The sequence below is a fragment of the Rhamphochromis sp. 'chilingali' genome, assembly GCF_963969265.1.
Source record: "Rhamphochromis sp. 'chilingali' genome assembly, chromosome: 1".
NCBI classification, from domain to species: domain Eukaryota; kingdom Metazoa; phylum Chordata; class Actinopteri; order Cichliformes; family Cichlidae; genus Rhamphochromis; species Rhamphochromis sp. 'chilingali'.
The window spans coordinates 34,506,401-34,524,499 of record NC_137929.1 but is presented as its reverse complement, the minus strand read 5'-3'; the positions used below and the strand labels follow the sequence as shown (position 1 = coordinate 34,524,499).

Below are 18,099 nucleotides of genomic sequence, written 5' to 3'. Positions count from 1 at the left end.
CCTTTTGGAATACAAAACAAAAAAGAGAAGAGTTAAAGCTAAGTATATGCACAAGTAGACTTTTGTGTGACATTTCAAAGGGACTGCATCCATTACTTCTGTTTATTGAAACCTAAAGCTGAATAGCTGTCTTAACTTTCTGCCAAGGAACAGATGAAAAGAAATTGTTTGCTCTCTCAAGCAGTTGTTATTTATGTGTGTTATTCATTACTTTGGCTTGGTTGCTGTTTTTGATACAAATTCATCTGTGCCCATTGTAATATTTTCATATGTTACTATTTTTATATTGCTATGCATTATAAATAAAGGATTACTTATTACTATTAAAGGTCTGCATTTGTAATTGTTGGTATTATTTATAAAATATGCGCTCTTAAGTTTTTTGCTCCATAAAACGATACCTGTCACTTTTTGGACATAGAGTATCAGCTGTTGAGAACCCCTGGCTCATACAAAATAGAAGTAAAAGGTTTCAACATCCAGCCTTTTTATGATTAAATACAAAGTGTAATAACAGAGTTATTGGGGTGTGGTTTTGTTAATAGTTAGTCCTAAGTATAAGTTTAATAGTAATGAGTAAGAAAATATAGCCAGAATAATGGAATGAGACTAACACCTGACCTCACACTGAGATTTGGTATGAAGTGGCATGTTTGTGCTAATGCTGACATTGGGGCTCAGAGTTCCTCTGTGTGTATATATTTGTGAACGTTAACTTGGCTAATGTCCAAGGGTTTGACTGCTTTCCTGTTGGATTGTATCACAAAGAACAGGGATAAGAGCACCAGTGGCCGTGCGCACCCTCATCTCTCTCCTTCACCCGATCATTAGTGTTGGAAACCGGCATTAGCTCAGAGTAGATTAGACTTCAGTATAGTGCAAGTGATTTGATTTTATGATTATTTGATTCAGTTTTTTCTGTGTTCAAGCTCAATTACTTTAATAAAATATGTTGAATTCAAACAAATAAATAAACAAATAAACTGTGGACATTACCCTTTTAAACCTTTCTGAAACAAGACAGGTAAAAACCAGTGTATAAAAGTTTACATAGGTATAAATAGCTCTAACACTTTGTAGCATCCCCGGTTGAAAAGATGGTCTCTCAAACTGATGGTTCACAATCCTTTTATTAAACAGCCGTGTATGTGAACACACCGTAAGAGCTACAACATACAGAATAAAAGACTATTAGTAAATCAAACAGTGTGTTACCTTTAACCTTTTGACTTATTCATTAATCACAAATTAATTCTCCTTACCTTACATAACAAATAACACTAAAACTTGTAAATTATTGCATATAACAGGGAAATCGTTGCATCGCTGCCTAAACATGACGAGGTACGTTAGCGCCCTCTAGTGGGTGAAAACTTAGCCTTTATGCTTAGTAGCGGTCAGCAGCTATATGCTCCGTAAAACAACAAAATACATATCTACAGGACAAACTTTGTTACAAACCTTGTTCCCTCATCAACCAGGTGCTAAGAAACTGCTTTCGACTCAGTGTTGCACCTTAATAGCCGTTCTTTTTCCCATTCCCGTCCATTAACCATAGAGCACACCTTCTCTCTGTGCATTAAAACTCGCGCTTCTGCCATATGGTTTACGCCACTTGATTTACGGCACCTTGTCGCTCTGTGACTTTCAAAATAAAAGCATTCACTCCAACAATATAATAGCCACTCATAAGTTTACAAAACACTTTACCAAATATTAATGAGGTCATTTACACTCCCACCAAATCATTAAGAGCTTAACTGGGAATTAACTGAAGCGATAATGATTTCCTAATGAAGAAATGACCTGTAACCATTAAACTGTATGATAACACATAGTTCCATTGAACCTTAAACTTTAGAATACAGTTAAACAGTCTCTAATAGCAAAACCAGTTTCTGCACTGGGCATTCCACTATAGAACGTTTACTTGAACATTGTCCCTTCTCAGTCTTCCTTTCTCCGAAGCAAATCCTTACTTTTCTTACAAGTCCGTCTTTGTCAGTTACTGTGTCCACTACACGTGCTAATCTCCATTCATTGCGGGGTAGATCATCCATCTTCTCCATGACAACATCTCCAACTTTCAAGTTTCTCCTTGGAGTGTGCCATTTCTGTCTTGTTGCGATGTTGGATAGATACTCCCTTTTCCAACGTGACCAAAACTGTTCTGATAAGTACTGCACCTGCCGCCACCTTTTACGTGCGTAAATATCCTCTTTGATGAATGTGCCTGGAGGGGGCAGGGATATCTTTGATTTCATAGTAAGCAGGTGATTTGGCGTCAAGGGCTCTGGGCTGCTTGGGTCACTTAGGTTGTCCACCGTTAGAGGCCTGCTGTTGACAATCGCCATTGCCTCATAAAAGAATGTCCTTAACGATGCGTCATCCATTCTGCCAGATGAAAGTGAAATTGTGAAGCGCAGAATGTTTCGAACTGTCCTGATTTGTCTTTCCCATACACCTCCTGTATGGCTTGAATGAGGAGTGTGCATTTTGAAGTCACACTGCTTCTCTGCAAGAAATGTGGTAATGCGATTGGAGTCCACTTGTTTTAAAGCTTCTTGTAGCTCATTTTTGGCTCCGACAAAGTTGCTTCCTTGATCGCATCTAATCTCACTGACTGCTCCTCTTATGGCTATAAAACAGCGGAGCGCATTGATAAAGGCGTCTGTAGTCATGTTGTCCAACATTTCTATGTGCACTGCTCTGCAGCAAAGGCATGTAAAAAGAAGTCCATAACGCTTGTGCTCTTTGCGAGCTTGTTTGGTTAGAAAAGGACCAAAACAGTCCATTCCACAGAATGTAAAGGGTGGAGATGGATCTAAGCGCTGCGTTGGGAGATCAGACATCTTTTGTTCCTCTGTGCCTCTTCTGAGTTTGCGACACTTCACACAGTGGTGTATAAAATTTGCTACGGCCTTGTTGATGCCTGGAATCCAAAATCCATTCACTCTGATCTCATTGATTGTAAAACCTTTCCCTTGGTGCTGCACCTTACTGTGGAAATGATCTATTATTAGTTGAGTGACATGGTGACCTTTTGGAACTATCACTGGGTGTTTCAGTATTGAGGAGAATGAAGCATCTTTAAGTCTTCCTCCCACCTTAAGGAGTCCATCAGTATCAAGAAAAGTGTCCATTTGAAACAGTTTACTTTTGTGTGGAAGTGGTTTCCCGTTCTTTAGCAACCTTATCTCCTCTGCATATTCACTTGCTTGTGTGTCTCTTAGAATAACACATTGTGCATTTTGTCTTTCTTGTACTGTACTGTGGCCTGTTGTTTTGTCTCCCTTGGCACAGCGAATGAGTCGAGCTATGGCTTGGGTGGCTTTGTACCATGAGGAAAACTTTGTTAACTTGTCTGATAAACCTTTTTTCTCTGTTTTGAGCGTGTTCAGTGCCTGCACCTTCTTAACCTCTGGGTCTCCAAGTGGTATGTTCATGTCGATGTCAGCAGGTGGAGGTATTTCCTTAAATGGAAGTGGCATTTCATAATGGCCTTCAGTGTTTTTGTAAATTCCTTCCTTTAACATGTTCAGAAAGAGAATGTCATCTTGAGACACTGACTTGTTATCCTTGTCGTTATCCTTAAAGTCAGAGTCAAGGACCTTGATTACATCAGCTGGAGTCACTAGGGGAAGCTCTTTAACTGCAACTCTGTGACACACAGTAGACATGCTAGAAGAGTCACCATAAGATGATGTCGGGCCTACAATACTCCAGCCCAATGCTGTGCGAACTGCATAGGGTTCGTTCTCGCCTCCTAAGATTACCTGCTTTGGAGCTAGTGCCTTAGAGCAACTGTAGCCAATTAAAAGGCCGACTTCACATTCTAGCTGTGGAGGAATCTCGTTCCTTATTTCCTTGAGATGATTCCACCGCCTTGCCGTTTCACAGGTAGGAATGTGAGAGCGGTTAACTGGTATACATTCTTTAGTGTAAGCAGGAGGGAGTTCAATCATTTCTGAGGAGTTATAGCCTCTTACCTTGAGACCTGAGATGCGTTCGCTTGGCACAACAACATCCTTACCAAGCAGTGTAGTGAGCTTCAACCTTATTGGGGTAGCCTTAGCTTGGAGGTTATTAGACACATCTTGGTCAATGAACACGGTGTCACTTTGCGTGTCTAGGAGGGCATAAACAAGCCTTTCTGTACCTGGATGTTGCTCTGAAGAAACCCATACTGGTAGAATCATGGAGGTGCTCACGCACTGTTCACTGGCTTCTGCATTCAGAGACAGGGTGGTTGCAGCCTGTTCTGTGCTGATCTGAGTTTGTGGCTGGTTTGAGGCTGATTTATCATTGTTATAGTTGAAGTCGTGCAGACAGGTAGGATGCTTTTTCTTACACACTTCACATACAAGTCTGTAATTACAGTTCTTTGCGCTGTGTCCGGGTTTAAGACAACCATAACAGAGTTTTTTCTCCTTTATATATTTCCTTCGTTCCTCAAGCAATATTCCATTGAACTGTGGACAACTGTGAAGTTTATGTCCGTTGTTTTGACAGAACATGCATGGGGCCTTAACATTTGGACCTTTATTTTCAGTCTCAGTTATCGCCTGGGTATGGAGAACACTAGAGGTGGGCCTTTTGTCCTTTTGGCAGCCCTTACCAGTGTCTGTGGTGAAGTTTACAGAGTGGAGAGCCTGAAATGATGTAATCGGGTTGCACATGATCTCTGCTTCAGAAGACATGAACTTGGCAAAGTCCTTTAAACCTGGAAACTTCCCACTTTCTTTCATAAACTGAGTGGCCTGACGATTCCAACTTGCAGCCGCCCAGTTTGGTAACTTTTGAACGAGTTTTTGGTTCTCCTCACAATCGTTGAGAATGCTTAAGCCTTCAATGTGGGGCATGGCCTCGTGACATGTTTGAATGAAATCAGCAAATGCCCTGAATCCTGTGGAGTCATTTGTTTGGATCTTTGGCCATTTTGCCAGTCTTTCTCTGAAAGCCCTCTGTACCACAAATGGATGTCCATACCTGTGGTTGAGACGCTTCCATGCATCTCTGTATGCTTCACTGTCGTTTCTATAGAAGATGCCATCAAGCGTTTGTCGAACTGGACCTCCTATGTATTTCTTTAAGTAGTGCAGTTTGTCAGCAGGTGAGATGTTCCTTTTATCAATGAGAGCAGTAAAGGAAGCTTTCCACTCTATGAATTGTATTGGGTCACCTGTGAACGTGGAGGGCTCTGGCACTGGCAGTCTGTTCAATGCAACACTATCCAGTACTGCGTGTGCTAAGTAGAGGACATCTGTTTGTGGAAGTGAGGTAGACACTACATTGTTGTCAGGGACTTTACTGAGATTAGAAACTGTGGGGGCTTTCTGAGCAGTGTTACTATAGTCAACATCAGAGGCACTGATTTCACTCTTTATCTCAGTGTCATAGGTCCTTAGTCTAGCTCGTGCAGCCTTTAACTCCTTTTCAGCCTTCAGTTTCTCTAGCTCACGCCTTTGAGATTCGAGCTCCTTTCTTTGCCTTTCTTCTAAAAGCTGAATCTTTTCCTTTTGTTTTTCCTCCTCTAATAACACCTCATACTCTGCTTCTTTGGCTGCTAACTCTGCTGCAGCCTCTGCTCTTTTAACAGCTACTACTGACATTGCAGAGTATGACTTACTGGCAGAAGAGTTTTTACTTGAGTGCGTGACTGAGGAACTGTAAATGGACTGAGCACAGTCTGGCTCAAGAAGCTCACGGAGACGTATCTTTACCTTGTCCCTATCATAGTCATCTATGCCTGAGAGTCTTTCATGAGCAATCTTGATAATGTCTCTGGTGACTGCTTCACATGCGTCTATGAGTCGCCTTGTGCCACTCGAGGGAGTAATGTTTTCTCTAATTTCCATATACAACTTTATGACATTCTCCTTTTCATTCTCTAACATGTCCATGAGTGAAGCAATTTGATTGTTTGTTAAGTCTCCTTTTAATTGCTCTCGTGTTTTACGTACTTGTTTTTTCCATTCATCATAAACTTTGAGAAGCCGTTTTTCTTTCTTGTGGGCCTCCTCCTCCTGATACGCTTGCATTTTTTCAGTAGGCCTCCTTCGACGAACAGAGCGTGGAGGCTCCTCTTCCTCATTGGCCTTGGGATCCTCCGCAAACTCTGTCTCTTCTTCAGATGCTTCCATGCTGAGGACGGGGCAATTTAGTTGACCATCAGATCCCAGAAGACTTTGTGTGGAGCTGTGGAACTGGGACCTCGATGCTGAGCGTGGGATGGAGCTCTTCTCAGCTGGGGTCAAGCTCTTACTGTAGCATCCCCGGTTGGAAAAGATGGTCTCTCAAACTGATGGTTCACAATCCTTTTATTAAACAGCCGTGTATGTGAACACACCGTAAGAGCTACAACATACAGAATAAAAGACTATTAGTAAATCAAACAGTGTGTTACCTTTAACCTTTTGACTTATTCATTAATCACAAATTAATTCTCCTTACCTTACATAACAAATAACACTAAAACTTGTAAATTATTGCATATAACAGGGAAATCGTTGCATCGCTGCCTAAACATGACGAGGTACGTTAGCGCCCTCTAGTGGGTGAAAACTTAGCCTTTATGCTTAGTAGCGGTCAGCAGCTATATGCTCCGTAAAACAACAAAATACATATCTACAGGACAAACTTTGTTACAAACCTTGTTCCCTCATCAACCAGGTGCTAAGAAACTGCTTTCGACTCAGTGTTGCACCTTAATAGCCGTTCTTTTTCCCATTCCCGTCCATTAACCATAGAGCACACCTTCTCTCTGTGCATTAAAACTCGCGCTTCTGCCATATGGTTTACGCCACTTGATTTACGGCACCTTGTCGCTCTGTGACTTTCAAAATAAAAGCATTCACTCCAACAATATAATAGCCACTCATAAGTTTACAAAACACTTTACCAAATATTAATGAGGTCATTTACACACTTTACTCCAGCCTGGCGTCCACACATGTGGACATCACATTTTGGGTTATTTAGACCAAAATACTAAATCTTGATCAACAAGTGCCTGATATACAGTTATGAGGACATTATACTGCAACTGTTCTATCGAAATTTCAAATTAATGTCCTCATATGTGGCTCTCATTTTTCTCAGAAACAAAAATTAGGTAAAAAAAACAAAACCTGGTAATTCTTTCTTTTTACATTCATCGGGTTCCAATCGGCCCAAATATCAAAGAGAAATTAAAAATGCATGCCATGGAAGATTTCGGGTCTTAGGGGGTTAAAATGACCAGACCCCTCCGGCCTGTTTTCCAGGCCACTAAATTAAACCCAGTCAATTACCAATTGAACAGAATAAAAACCTACGAGGTCTACTAATAGTCCAAAAGTCCAAATCTTTAATAGAAAAGACAGGCAGAACTCAAACAAACAATAATCCAAACGAGGAGCATATATACACACTGGAAAGTAAATAATTATAAGTTATTAAATCAGACTAATTAAATACAGTAAAACTAATAAGGGAAGACGAACACACGGGAAATAAAAATAACAGTGTAAACATACCAAAACTCAAAATAAAACAGGAACGCTACTACAAACCGAGTGTGACACAATTACATTCATATTGAAACATATGTGATAATTTTCTTTCTTTGTAGCATTTTTAAGATATGTGTTAGAACAGTCATTATGCTGTTTGGATTAGGAACCAATCATTTTTGCCAAATAGTTAACACAAACTTAGAACAACAATGAACAATTTTCAAGATTCTGATTTACAGAACAAACAAAAGTCACAAAAGGTTTCATTATTTAAGAGACAAGATCAAGTTTTTCACACAGGAATGAAATGACAGAATCCAGTGCAGCGGGGCCAAAGGTGTGTGTCAGCAAACTGAAGGTTGAGGAATCAGTCAGCTCATGTTTAAGATTGTGTTGGATTTTGAGAAGAGTCTGTCTGTTATTAGAAAGTAAGATTAACAATGTTACACCAATAACCCAAATACGGGGAAATGACAAATAATACCAAAAAAGATACAACTTTCATATTGTTTTACTAACTTACTTTGTCATATCAGCACTTGAATGGTCGATGCCTTTACAGACCATGTCTGTTGTGACATCGCAGGCCAATCTTCCGGCAAACCCGAGGGCTAGCTCCCCAGCCTCCTCTTCACTCAGAACACTAAACACTGTTACTTTAGTTTTGGCCTTCTTAGGCCTGTCAAGAATCATTGCGGGCAGTTTGGCTTTACGGCCCTAAAAAAGAAAAAGTGCAAACACCAAAAGAGCAGAGAGAGACACACACACGCGCACAAAGTTAAATGCTTTTGTTTACATGGTGTAATTGTGTATATGTTGCAGCAAATGCACAATTTCCAGCCACATTGTCACTTCATTGATACGAGTAACCCGGATTTATTTCAGGTGACATCAAAATCACGAAATGTATACCTACCCCAATCAAACCTCTGAAAACATGAACTGACATGTTCTCTGCGTTGATTCTGCGCTTGATCTCGTCTTCTGTTATTGTGTAGGTTTTCTTTTTTGAGCTTGGTACAGATAAGCGACCATGCACTCTGTAAACTGTACTAGTTCCTTCTGAATCAGTTTGGAATTCTGTATCTGCATCGATCCTGTCAACATCATCAGCAGCAGCATTATCTGTACTCAGACTTGTGCCGTATACTTCTGCTTCTTTTTCGTTGTCTTCAGTCTGTGTACCTTCATCTCTTTCAGTCTGTGTACCTTCATCTCTGACTGTCAGTCTTCCTATCTCACTGTTACTTGTCGATTTGCTGCAGATGTTCTCTCCCTTAGGAACTTTTCCTTTGTCATTCGCTGCCTGATGCTTTCCCTGATGACATTCTTCACTGGCTACTTCTATTGCTCCTCCTGTATAGCCACCCACTATGCTGCACAACTCCTTTCCCTCTGCTGTGCTGCACTGTGCTGTTACATAAAGAAGAATGATATAAACAGCACTATATCAATTTAATTGTGAAGAGAAATCCCCACAATACGACACAGTTATGTCTAAAATAGTTTTGTGTAAAAACTGGATCTTGAAACGTCCACTTTAATTACACAGTCCTGGTGTGCAAAGGCAAAATTACGAAAATTTTTTTCACTTTAAACATTTTTGGACATTGTTTAGTTATATTGTGACTTACTCTCACAGAAGATACAGATGCCACAAACAGACTTTGAACAACGCATGTGCTTGTATGCACCACATTTCTGGCACTGCACCTGTGAATTAAAAAAAAAAGAAGAAGAAGAAGAAGAAATAAACAAACAAAAAACAAATGAACAAAGTCCATTAAATAAACAATCTATATGGCTAAGGACATGTCATAGTGTACCCGGTCTTTGGCTGCAATCACACACCAGCACTGACTGCACTTCCTAGTTCGATCTGCAAAATATAATTTGTTTAAGTACAAGTTACATTTTCCAATGTTAGAGAAAAAGAAGGCAGCTAATTTTATCTTTACCTATTGAGGAAAATAAGTAGTGGCAAAGTCGGGACCTGAGCTTTGTGATTTCAGTGTTGTACTCCTCCACTTGTGTTTTACCGTCAATGAGAGATTGGGCAAACTAATAATTGACGAAGAAGAAAAAAAAAAAAGAACAAAAAGAATTAGATTAACAAAGAAATGTTTGTTTGTTTTTAACCCCCCGAGAAAAAAAAAAAAACAGAGCAACCAAAGCAAAGCATTACTGCTGAAATGGTTCAATCTACAAAAAAAATTGAGATTTTACCATCCTGCCTCTAAGGCTTTAAAAACTGAATAGGCAAAAATGTAAACATTACTTATATAGGTTAAAGCTATAGTTTTCAGTACCATTATGACATGCACTCCACATGAGTTCCCATCCTGTTGATGTGGGTGGCTCACATGTGACAAGGTCCACTCTCCAGCGCAGCCTCTTGCTGAAGCAAATGAGCTGAGAGATCGCAGTTATTACAAATAAAAAGCATATAGAGAAATCAATAACCACGTTCGGTAATGATTTCAATTAAATTAAATATGTTATGTTAAATATGTTAATTAATTACCTCCAGTTTTTCAACACCGCACTTTTTCTGACCTCCGACTCGCCAAATGAATTCATATAGACTATGGTCCTCTTGGGTATGTCACAAAACTGTTTTGTAAAAAGATGGATATGGTAGGCTTGGGCCTTGAGCTTTCCTAATGAGGGACACTGAAAAGTATCATGCACTAGAGAGAGTGCAAAATCTGTGCAACTTACAAACAAGGTCCAGTGGCTGCCGTTTTCCAGACAGGCTCCAATCAATTTCTCATACATCTGAAAGATGTTTTTCTGGAAATAAAAATAATGTGACAAGTATGTTTTTCTGTCAAGAATGACACTGCAAAACTGCAAAAGCTTGTCAGGTGAGACTTGTAATTAATTCTGCAGATACACAAACATATAGAAAGTGTCATTTTTGGTTTACATTAATTAATTTCTATAGTGTGTACAAAACAAATCAAGACCACAGACTCAACACGCACCACTCAATTTTTGGTGTTCTTTATCAGTTGGCCAAGACAGAAATGTTTTAATCTGTGTGCATTGCTTTTGAGCAAGTCTTTACACAGAAAAGGTTTCAGAAAGGTATTTTTCAGGTTCTTCTGACAAGGCTTCAATTTTGGAAAATGCTGTTTGTTTATAGTGGCAACTTATAAACCCTTTGTGATAAGAACATAGTTACCACAGTCCAAGTCATACCTTCAAAAAGTATGCACTTTGTGCTCTTGTGGACCCATCCAAAATTTTTCCAGTGATTTGGCTTGGTATTGGATAAATGTGAGGGAAATTCTATAAAAATAACATAAATACACCTATGTTTTCAAATACATTACAAAAAACGTAAACATGCTATGTCATTATGATCAAACAAGCTTTTCAACATACCTCACACTGCAAATAGATTAGGCCATCTATTACCTTATAAAACAAATAAATAAATACATATAAATAAAAACAGAACTAAGGAATACGATTCATTAAGTAAATTGTACAATAAAGTGTATTTAAAGCAGAATTTAACATTAGTTTTATGACAACATAAAAGGATTTTTATGTCAAGAGGTACCTCATCTGAAATGTTAGTCTGGTCAAACAGGGATTTCAAACTTGAAATACAATAGAGTTTGGTCCAGCTACTCCCACAAGGTAATCTGTGAGAAAGCATATGCTGTAGTCAACAGATATCATTTTCTTTTTGCATGCTGCAACCATCATCCATTTCAGTCTTCTAGGAGCTTTGTCTGGTTGTAGTTCTTTTTTCTCCTCCTCTCCCCTCATCTATTAATTAAATTGTTTTCTGACCTTCCTAACTGTTTCCGACCTGTCTTCCCAATGTGATGTTTAAGCAATATATGTATGGTCAGAAGGGGGTGAAATTTTCATTGCAGTTGTACGTGTAACATTGCATGTGATAATAAAAGGCTTGATTGGTTGATTATTCAACATGAGTTGACATTTACCTGACATTGTGAAGGAGTCACAGTTTCTGTGAGGGTGTTACATGTGGATTTGTTACACTTCTTTTTCACAAGTTAATAACAATCAATAATTTTCATTCCATTATTTACAAGCTATCACACGATGTCCCAGGGACAACATCTACACGATGTCCCAGGGCAACTTCTACATGATGTCCCAGGGACAACATTTACACGATGTCCCTGGGACAACATTTACGCGATGTCCCTGGGACAAATTTGTAAATTTCTGGATTACTGTTAATCTCCATAGAATCAAGAACTCATGTCCAGTTTCACAGCTATGGACCAGTTAATTATGTTTCCAGGTGATAGTTTGATTCATAGATTCAGCACACAACCATAAGTCTAGGCCTTTTAGTCCAGATTCTCTTCACTTATGTTTGTAAAATGATCAGGGAAGCTACTGCAATTTTGCCTGACCCAACCCCCGGGCCACGAAAACACCCAAAAAGTTGGGGAACGCTGGTCTAGAGAACACTGGTTAGCTAATGCTGTCGTCAAGTAGCCTATCGCTAGCAAACAAACAGCAAGCCAAGTGAGGAACATATGTATAATGCTTACCGTTTATTAAAGGAAAGTATCCTAAATTGACTTCAAATTCGGCGGACAGGCGAATTGACTTCAAATTCGGCGGACAGGCGGCGGTTTTTCGCTTCTTCACTTGTATTTCGAAATAATCGAAGGCGGGTATTTCGAAGTCGCAAAGGAATGACGTCACAAGAAGGTGATTGGTCACTTGCAATGTTGAACCTGGAACAACATTAATTATGATGATGTGGGAACAATGCTGACACGAGGAAATCAGATCGTCCGTCTTAAGTCATGTGACAGCTAACCACCTGACATTATCTCATCCACTATTTAAGATGTGGGACAATATAAGGTTAAATGAAAAAGGTATTGCTCACACTGATCCGCAACCACTGGTCACAGAGAAAAAAGAAGCATTCCCAACAGTTTTCTGGTGCTAGTGGTTGCTGGAGGTTGCCGGTAGTTGCTGTGCAATCGATTGCTAAAGTACCATTCATGTAGACCAAGTAACTGGTCAGTGACCCCCCCGCTAAACACTGGTTGAAAACGTCCTTGCAATTGCTTTTGTTGCAAGCAGGTTAACACCAACTCATATGCAAATACTACTCTACAAACTGAAACTGTAACAACTGCAACACAAAGGAAACAGGGAATTTTTGCCTTCAAAGTGAAAGTAGTGACTCAGCAGTAGTAAAACTTGGCTAGTTTTTAGAGTTTGCAGACAAGTTAGCATCTTCCACGCAAACTACAGGTAATCGTGAAAATGTGCTGCAGGAGGTTTTTAGTGCAGCAATATCTTCGTGGTCAATTTCACCAAGCAAAGATAATCAACCTCCGGAAACCACTTGCCCAACAGTCAGAGACAACTCTTGACCAGTTTGTGAACGATAACCCTGCGAGAAACCTCTTTAAGGCAAGTTTGAGGCACTTCTGCACACAAACTTTTCCCACTTTTATATCTATTTGCTAAGAATAAATCACAAACACCACTGAAGTGGAAAGGCTCTTTAAATCCACAGTCAAGCAGATAGTTTCATAACTACCTGAGATCACGGTCTCCAAAGGTGGAGGATGAAAACAGATGTACTGTTCCACCTCTGTCTGCGCAGCGAATTGTCATTACTGACATCTGAGTTCCTGAGTATATATGTATCCCACTGGTTTGATGAAAGACAAGTAATGTAATGCCTCTCCTCGAGAAGGATGACATCTTCATAAGTTGAGCTGCTGCAATTGTCAAAGAGCATTTGAAGTCTGAGAACGTTTAGGATGTCACGGCTTTGAATTTTCTACCCAGCAGACATTTTGTCCTGAAATGTTCCTTCCTGATTTGTACCCTGAACTCTGATGATCAGTAATGTCAACTGTGAATTTGAACCTGCTTGTGCTCCAGAGTTTCGAGTCCTTCAGTCCTTTGTGGATATTGATTTGCAGTAACCAGCATTTAGTATTACTCTGGGCATTTGCTGCTGTTCTGTTCATCACAACTCCCCCCTCTCTGGTGGCATCTGCTTGACTCTCAGTTCTCATCATCTTTGCAACTCTTTTCAGCAGCATATTGCACTTTATACAATAATGGCTGAACTGTGGACTGTGATAAAACGTTGTTGTCCACGAAATATTCAACACTGGCATTCAACTCTTCACCCAGTTTGGCAACATTTTTTGGAAATAACATGGGTGAAATGAGTTTTTGGCCTACACACAATCCTTTTCTAAGGCTGTTAGCTCTGGCTAAAAGGAAATCCGCATTCACGACCAACTAACAATCACAGATAAAGTAACACAAAAACACCCCACCACATGTTTATATGCTCATGAATATATGCCAATCGTCTAATTTTAGTACTTTTTATTACATGATCTTAAAACAATGAACAATTATTATTCACTCTTCCACTAGAAAACACATTACCCTTCGAAACTTGTTGAATCTGCTCTAATTAAGCACTTCTATTGAGTGTGTTTCAACTGGAATTCTTCTAAAAATGCCACATAAACAGCTCTACAGTATATAAAAATGCCAGGTTATAAAAGATGATCTATATAAGGTGGATTTACTAAAATGCTAGAACCAGTCTGTACCTTGTGCTGTCATACTTGCTGTGCTCCTTGACTTATGCATTTCGATGAAAATAAATTAAAATGGTCTCATAGTTGGTGCAGAATAATACAAAATACTTCTATTATCATTGTTGTCTATGCTACATCTGTTTTTCACCTGTGTTCCCGTGTTTTTTATGTAGTTTCTTTGCATCCATTTTTTCACTTAAATGCTACAAAAAACTAGTTTTCCCCTCATAACAACTCTGCGGTAATTTTTTTTATTTATAACTCATCCTTGTGCGTAGTTGAGTTGTGGGTGTGGCCACATTGATTCATAGGTGTGTCCAGAGAGGTGATTCTTTGTTTTTGAACTCATCCACCTTGATAATCAGCCGTAACATCCCAACGATTTGTCGCATCCTGCTGCATTCCTGAGGTTCTTATGCTACGCGCCGGGTTATGGGTGAAATCCAGTAGAATGACGGTCCCGCGGTAATACACGTTCCAGCCATGTATTCCAGCCCTAACCATATCCCTAACTTTAACCAGTACTTTAATGACATTACCTAGTTTTCCAAAGCGATTTAAGTAAAATGATCGAACACATGTAGATTGATTCCAAACGGTTCTCATGTTTCCTCGTTTTTCCGATCTCGTCATTTAGGGATGTGTTGGGTGCCCGGAAGCGTAATATGTTGACGATTTGTCACCTAGCGTAAAATATTACACTTTGTGAGTGAGAACGTGTTGTGATAATGTAGTTAGAGATCATGGCTACTCCAGTTAGCAGAGTTCGGAGACTCAGCTATCGGCAATTAGCACTAATTAGCAGGGACAAAGCGTTGGTGTGGTGCACCTCTCCAGTTTATGGATGTAGCCTCCTAACCTAGCGTGATAGTGCTAGCTAAAAAGTTGTCAAAATGTGGTTATGTTCGGCTTCAGAAAGTGAACACGGCAGCAGGAAAATTGCTAATGCTAAGGCTTCAAAATGCAGTATCTAAAACCAGTGGCTCTGTCCAGCTTTAATATTAAAGCTTGAATTAAAGTTTTCCATTTGTTGCTATTCACCTGAGCTTGTCTGCTTTTAGTTCCCTGCTCTGATATGCCATAATGAATATCAAGCTAAAAATGAATGCATGTGGTCACTCTAACCTACAGAACATGAAATCACTTTTTAATCGCAGTTTAACATCTTTTATATATTCATTGGGGGTTCCTTTGACCTTAGGATGGTGTTAACATCCGTACCAGTGTGATGTATATTAGGCACGATTAAATGAAAAATACTGTGATTCTGACATGACAGAATTGAAGGAACATGTCCCGGCCTTGTCTCACCTGCCCTTTTCTCTGCTGTACTGTCAAAATCTCTAATTAAACAGGACGGCAGACACACTAACTTGGCCTCAGCTTGACTGTTACCTGAGGAATAATTAAATAAATATGTATGGTTAATGTAATGACACATCACTATTTTACACATCTAATTATAAAAAACAAAGCAGTGAATGTGTCTCCAAAACGTGTGATTAGAAATCCCTCCAAGTTTTATTTTTTATACATTATAACTGAATATATTTATCATGTTACACTGGTAATAAGAAAATCATTGTACAAGAACACTTTCAAGAAGACAAGGCGGAGAAAATGACAAAACGCAGGTCGCAGCAGCAGGGTACAGTAGCCATCTAATGGTACAAGACAGGTCAAGACAGATTACACAGAACATGACACGAGATGATCTATTGCACTCTGCTACTTTTTTTTGAAAAGTGCCTTTCAAGAGGTATGGCCTTGAGAAACTTCTCTCATCTACACTACAACACCGAGATTAGTTACTGAGATGTGTACAAAAAGGGCTTTCTCTTATAGATCGCGGCTCATCAGCGTCATTAATTTTCATGGTGACCAATGGCAAAGACTGATGATGGAGGGTAAACTGGGCCACCTGGAAACAGGTGCTTTCTGTGCTGGTGGATAGCGTCCTGTCGGGTATAAAAAAGAAAAAAAAGCATTCACTCTGAATTCATTCCTCTAGCAACTTTAAAAATAGATAACACTTTTGTTTCAGTCTGCAACGCCGAAATGTGTTCGTGATAAGGAATTATCTTATGCAGAAAATCCAGCAGAGCAGCAAAATGCCGTTGCCGCAAGCTTGTTTTGTGAACTGACTTAGAAACGAGCTACTTTATGAGTGAGCCGACCGAGCTAATATCTAATAGCTCTAAATGCTGCCGTTGTCAGAGAGGACATTAATAAGTAGGGGAACTAGATGAAAACACAGATGAGAAAAAATAAATTGGTAAAAAATTGAAGTGGAGGGACCAAGAAGCATGACAAAAAGATAGACTCTCTGGTTGATGGAGAGCAGTGAAAAGACAAAGAACCGCGAGACAAAACATATATAAAGGGAGCGTGAAGGGGGCAGTCTGGTGACAGAGAGGGATGGCGGCAGCAGTGGAAGAACAAAGTTTGTGCACGAGATAGAGAGAGAAGAAAGGAGGATGTGACAATCAAGAAGCAACTGTGCTCATGCAAGAATACATACATCATCCTGATAGAAGAGAGAGACACAGATAGGGAACTGTTTAACCCAGCACAATGATGCTTTCCACTCAAGAGGGGTTGACATTTATCAAGCACAATACTGAAAGACCTGAGGACATTAGTGACTGATAATACCGTGTATTTCACCGAACGGGATCCTTTTAAGGACATTTAGGACATTGTCTCGTCAGTCTTTTTAGCTTGGAAAAATCCTGTTGGCATTTGTTCGCCGCGCTGCCAGGTGTGATAATAGAAAGGTTGTGCCATTCTTACAAGCACAAGGACAGCAGACTGTAGCACTTGCAGCCAGATTTAGCCGAAATCACCCGGTTGTTTGTGCTTTTCGGGCCTCAATGAGGCACTTCACCCCCTGGAAACACGGTCATGTCATAAAACTATGAAGTGGAACGATTTTTAATAATAATTTAAAATATTAGTTTTTAAAAGTGTAGCATATGACCAGAGAAAGCAGAGGAAAAGAATTGCTATCACTTAAAAGGGGAAAGTCAACTAAAATGCTTTGCAATCTGTTGTTTTCGAAGCAGCTTCTAGACCAGCGGCCCCCAACCCCCTGACCGGTACCAGGCCGCGAGAGTTGAGGCTCGGGTGTAAAATTTATGGTTTTCAGGGTTTTTATCATTGACTCTGTTTCCCTGTGTCTTTTCCCCTGTTGTAATTTTGTCTTATTTTGAAAGAAATATTTACTCATTACTAGACTTGTAGTCAAGACCGCCTAATCCGAGACCAAGACAAGACCAAGACCAGAGGGTATCGAGACCAAGACCAGAGGGTATCGAGACCAAGACAAGACCAAGACCAAGTCGAGACGAGACCAAGACCGAGACCAAGTTGAGGCGAGACCAAGACCGAGACCAAGACCGGGACAAAAAAGACTAACTTTTGTGTGCTTTTGAGGGCTGACATGATGGTACTGACTGGCCCCAAAGTCATCTGACAAAACAGCGATCACCTCCAACAACTGTCTAAAGAATGGGAAATATGTAACTGGTTTCAGTTATACTTTATATATAGATAAAATTGTAACATCAAGCTGAAGATTATAATCCACAATGTGGAGGGATTTGAGCATGGCTGAGCCACTGTGTGTCGCTGTGTGACAGCTGAGCAGCGAAAGGAAATTAATTGAGGAGCCGGCTCTCGCTCAATGGGAGTCGACTATTCTGATTCACTACAAAGCACTCTCTAAGCATGGCTCTTAGAGCTAAAGCTTTTGCGCACGATACATTATCGAACGTTACGCTGTGTGTCATGGATACTGTTGACTCCAAATCTCCCGACCACTATGTTGATCTGAGACAGCAAGACCGAGACAGCGAGACCAAGACAAGACCGAGACCAAAGTCCGTCGAGACCAAGACAAGACCAAGACCACGTAAAAGTGGTCTCGAGACCAAGACCGGTCTCGAGACATCCAACTCTACTCATTACCATAGCGACCAGAGAGCATTAAGGGGCAGAGAGGAGGATGTTAC

General features: G+C 40.0%; 1 protein-coding gene across 1 annotated transcript; it reads right to left on the bottom strand.

Annotated features, from left to right (window-relative positions):
• Nucleotides 1-7,331: 7,331 nt before the first annotated feature.
• LOC308411638 (uncharacterized protein) lies at nt 7,332-12,275 on the bottom strand. Its single transcript, XM_080905606.1, has 12 exons — nt 12,044-12,275; nt 11,462-11,487; nt 10,887-10,919; nt 10,701-10,790; nt 10,218-10,289; nt 10,021-10,109; nt 9,806-9,908; nt 9,455-9,557; nt 9,323-9,375; nt 9,131-9,209; nt 8,020-8,213; nt 7,332-7,911 (listed from the first exon to the last, which is right to left on the bottom strand). The coding sequence occupies exons 5-11, from the start codon at nt 10,272-10,274 to the stop codon at nt 8,206-8,208; spliced, it is 492 nt and encodes a 163-aa protein (XP_080761732.1). The 5' UTR covers nt 10,275-10,289; nt 10,701-10,790; nt 10,887-10,919; nt 11,462-11,487; nt 12,044-12,275; the 3' UTR covers nt 7,332-7,911; nt 8,020-8,205.
• Between the last annotated feature and the right edge of the window lie 5,824 nt (nt 12,276-18,099).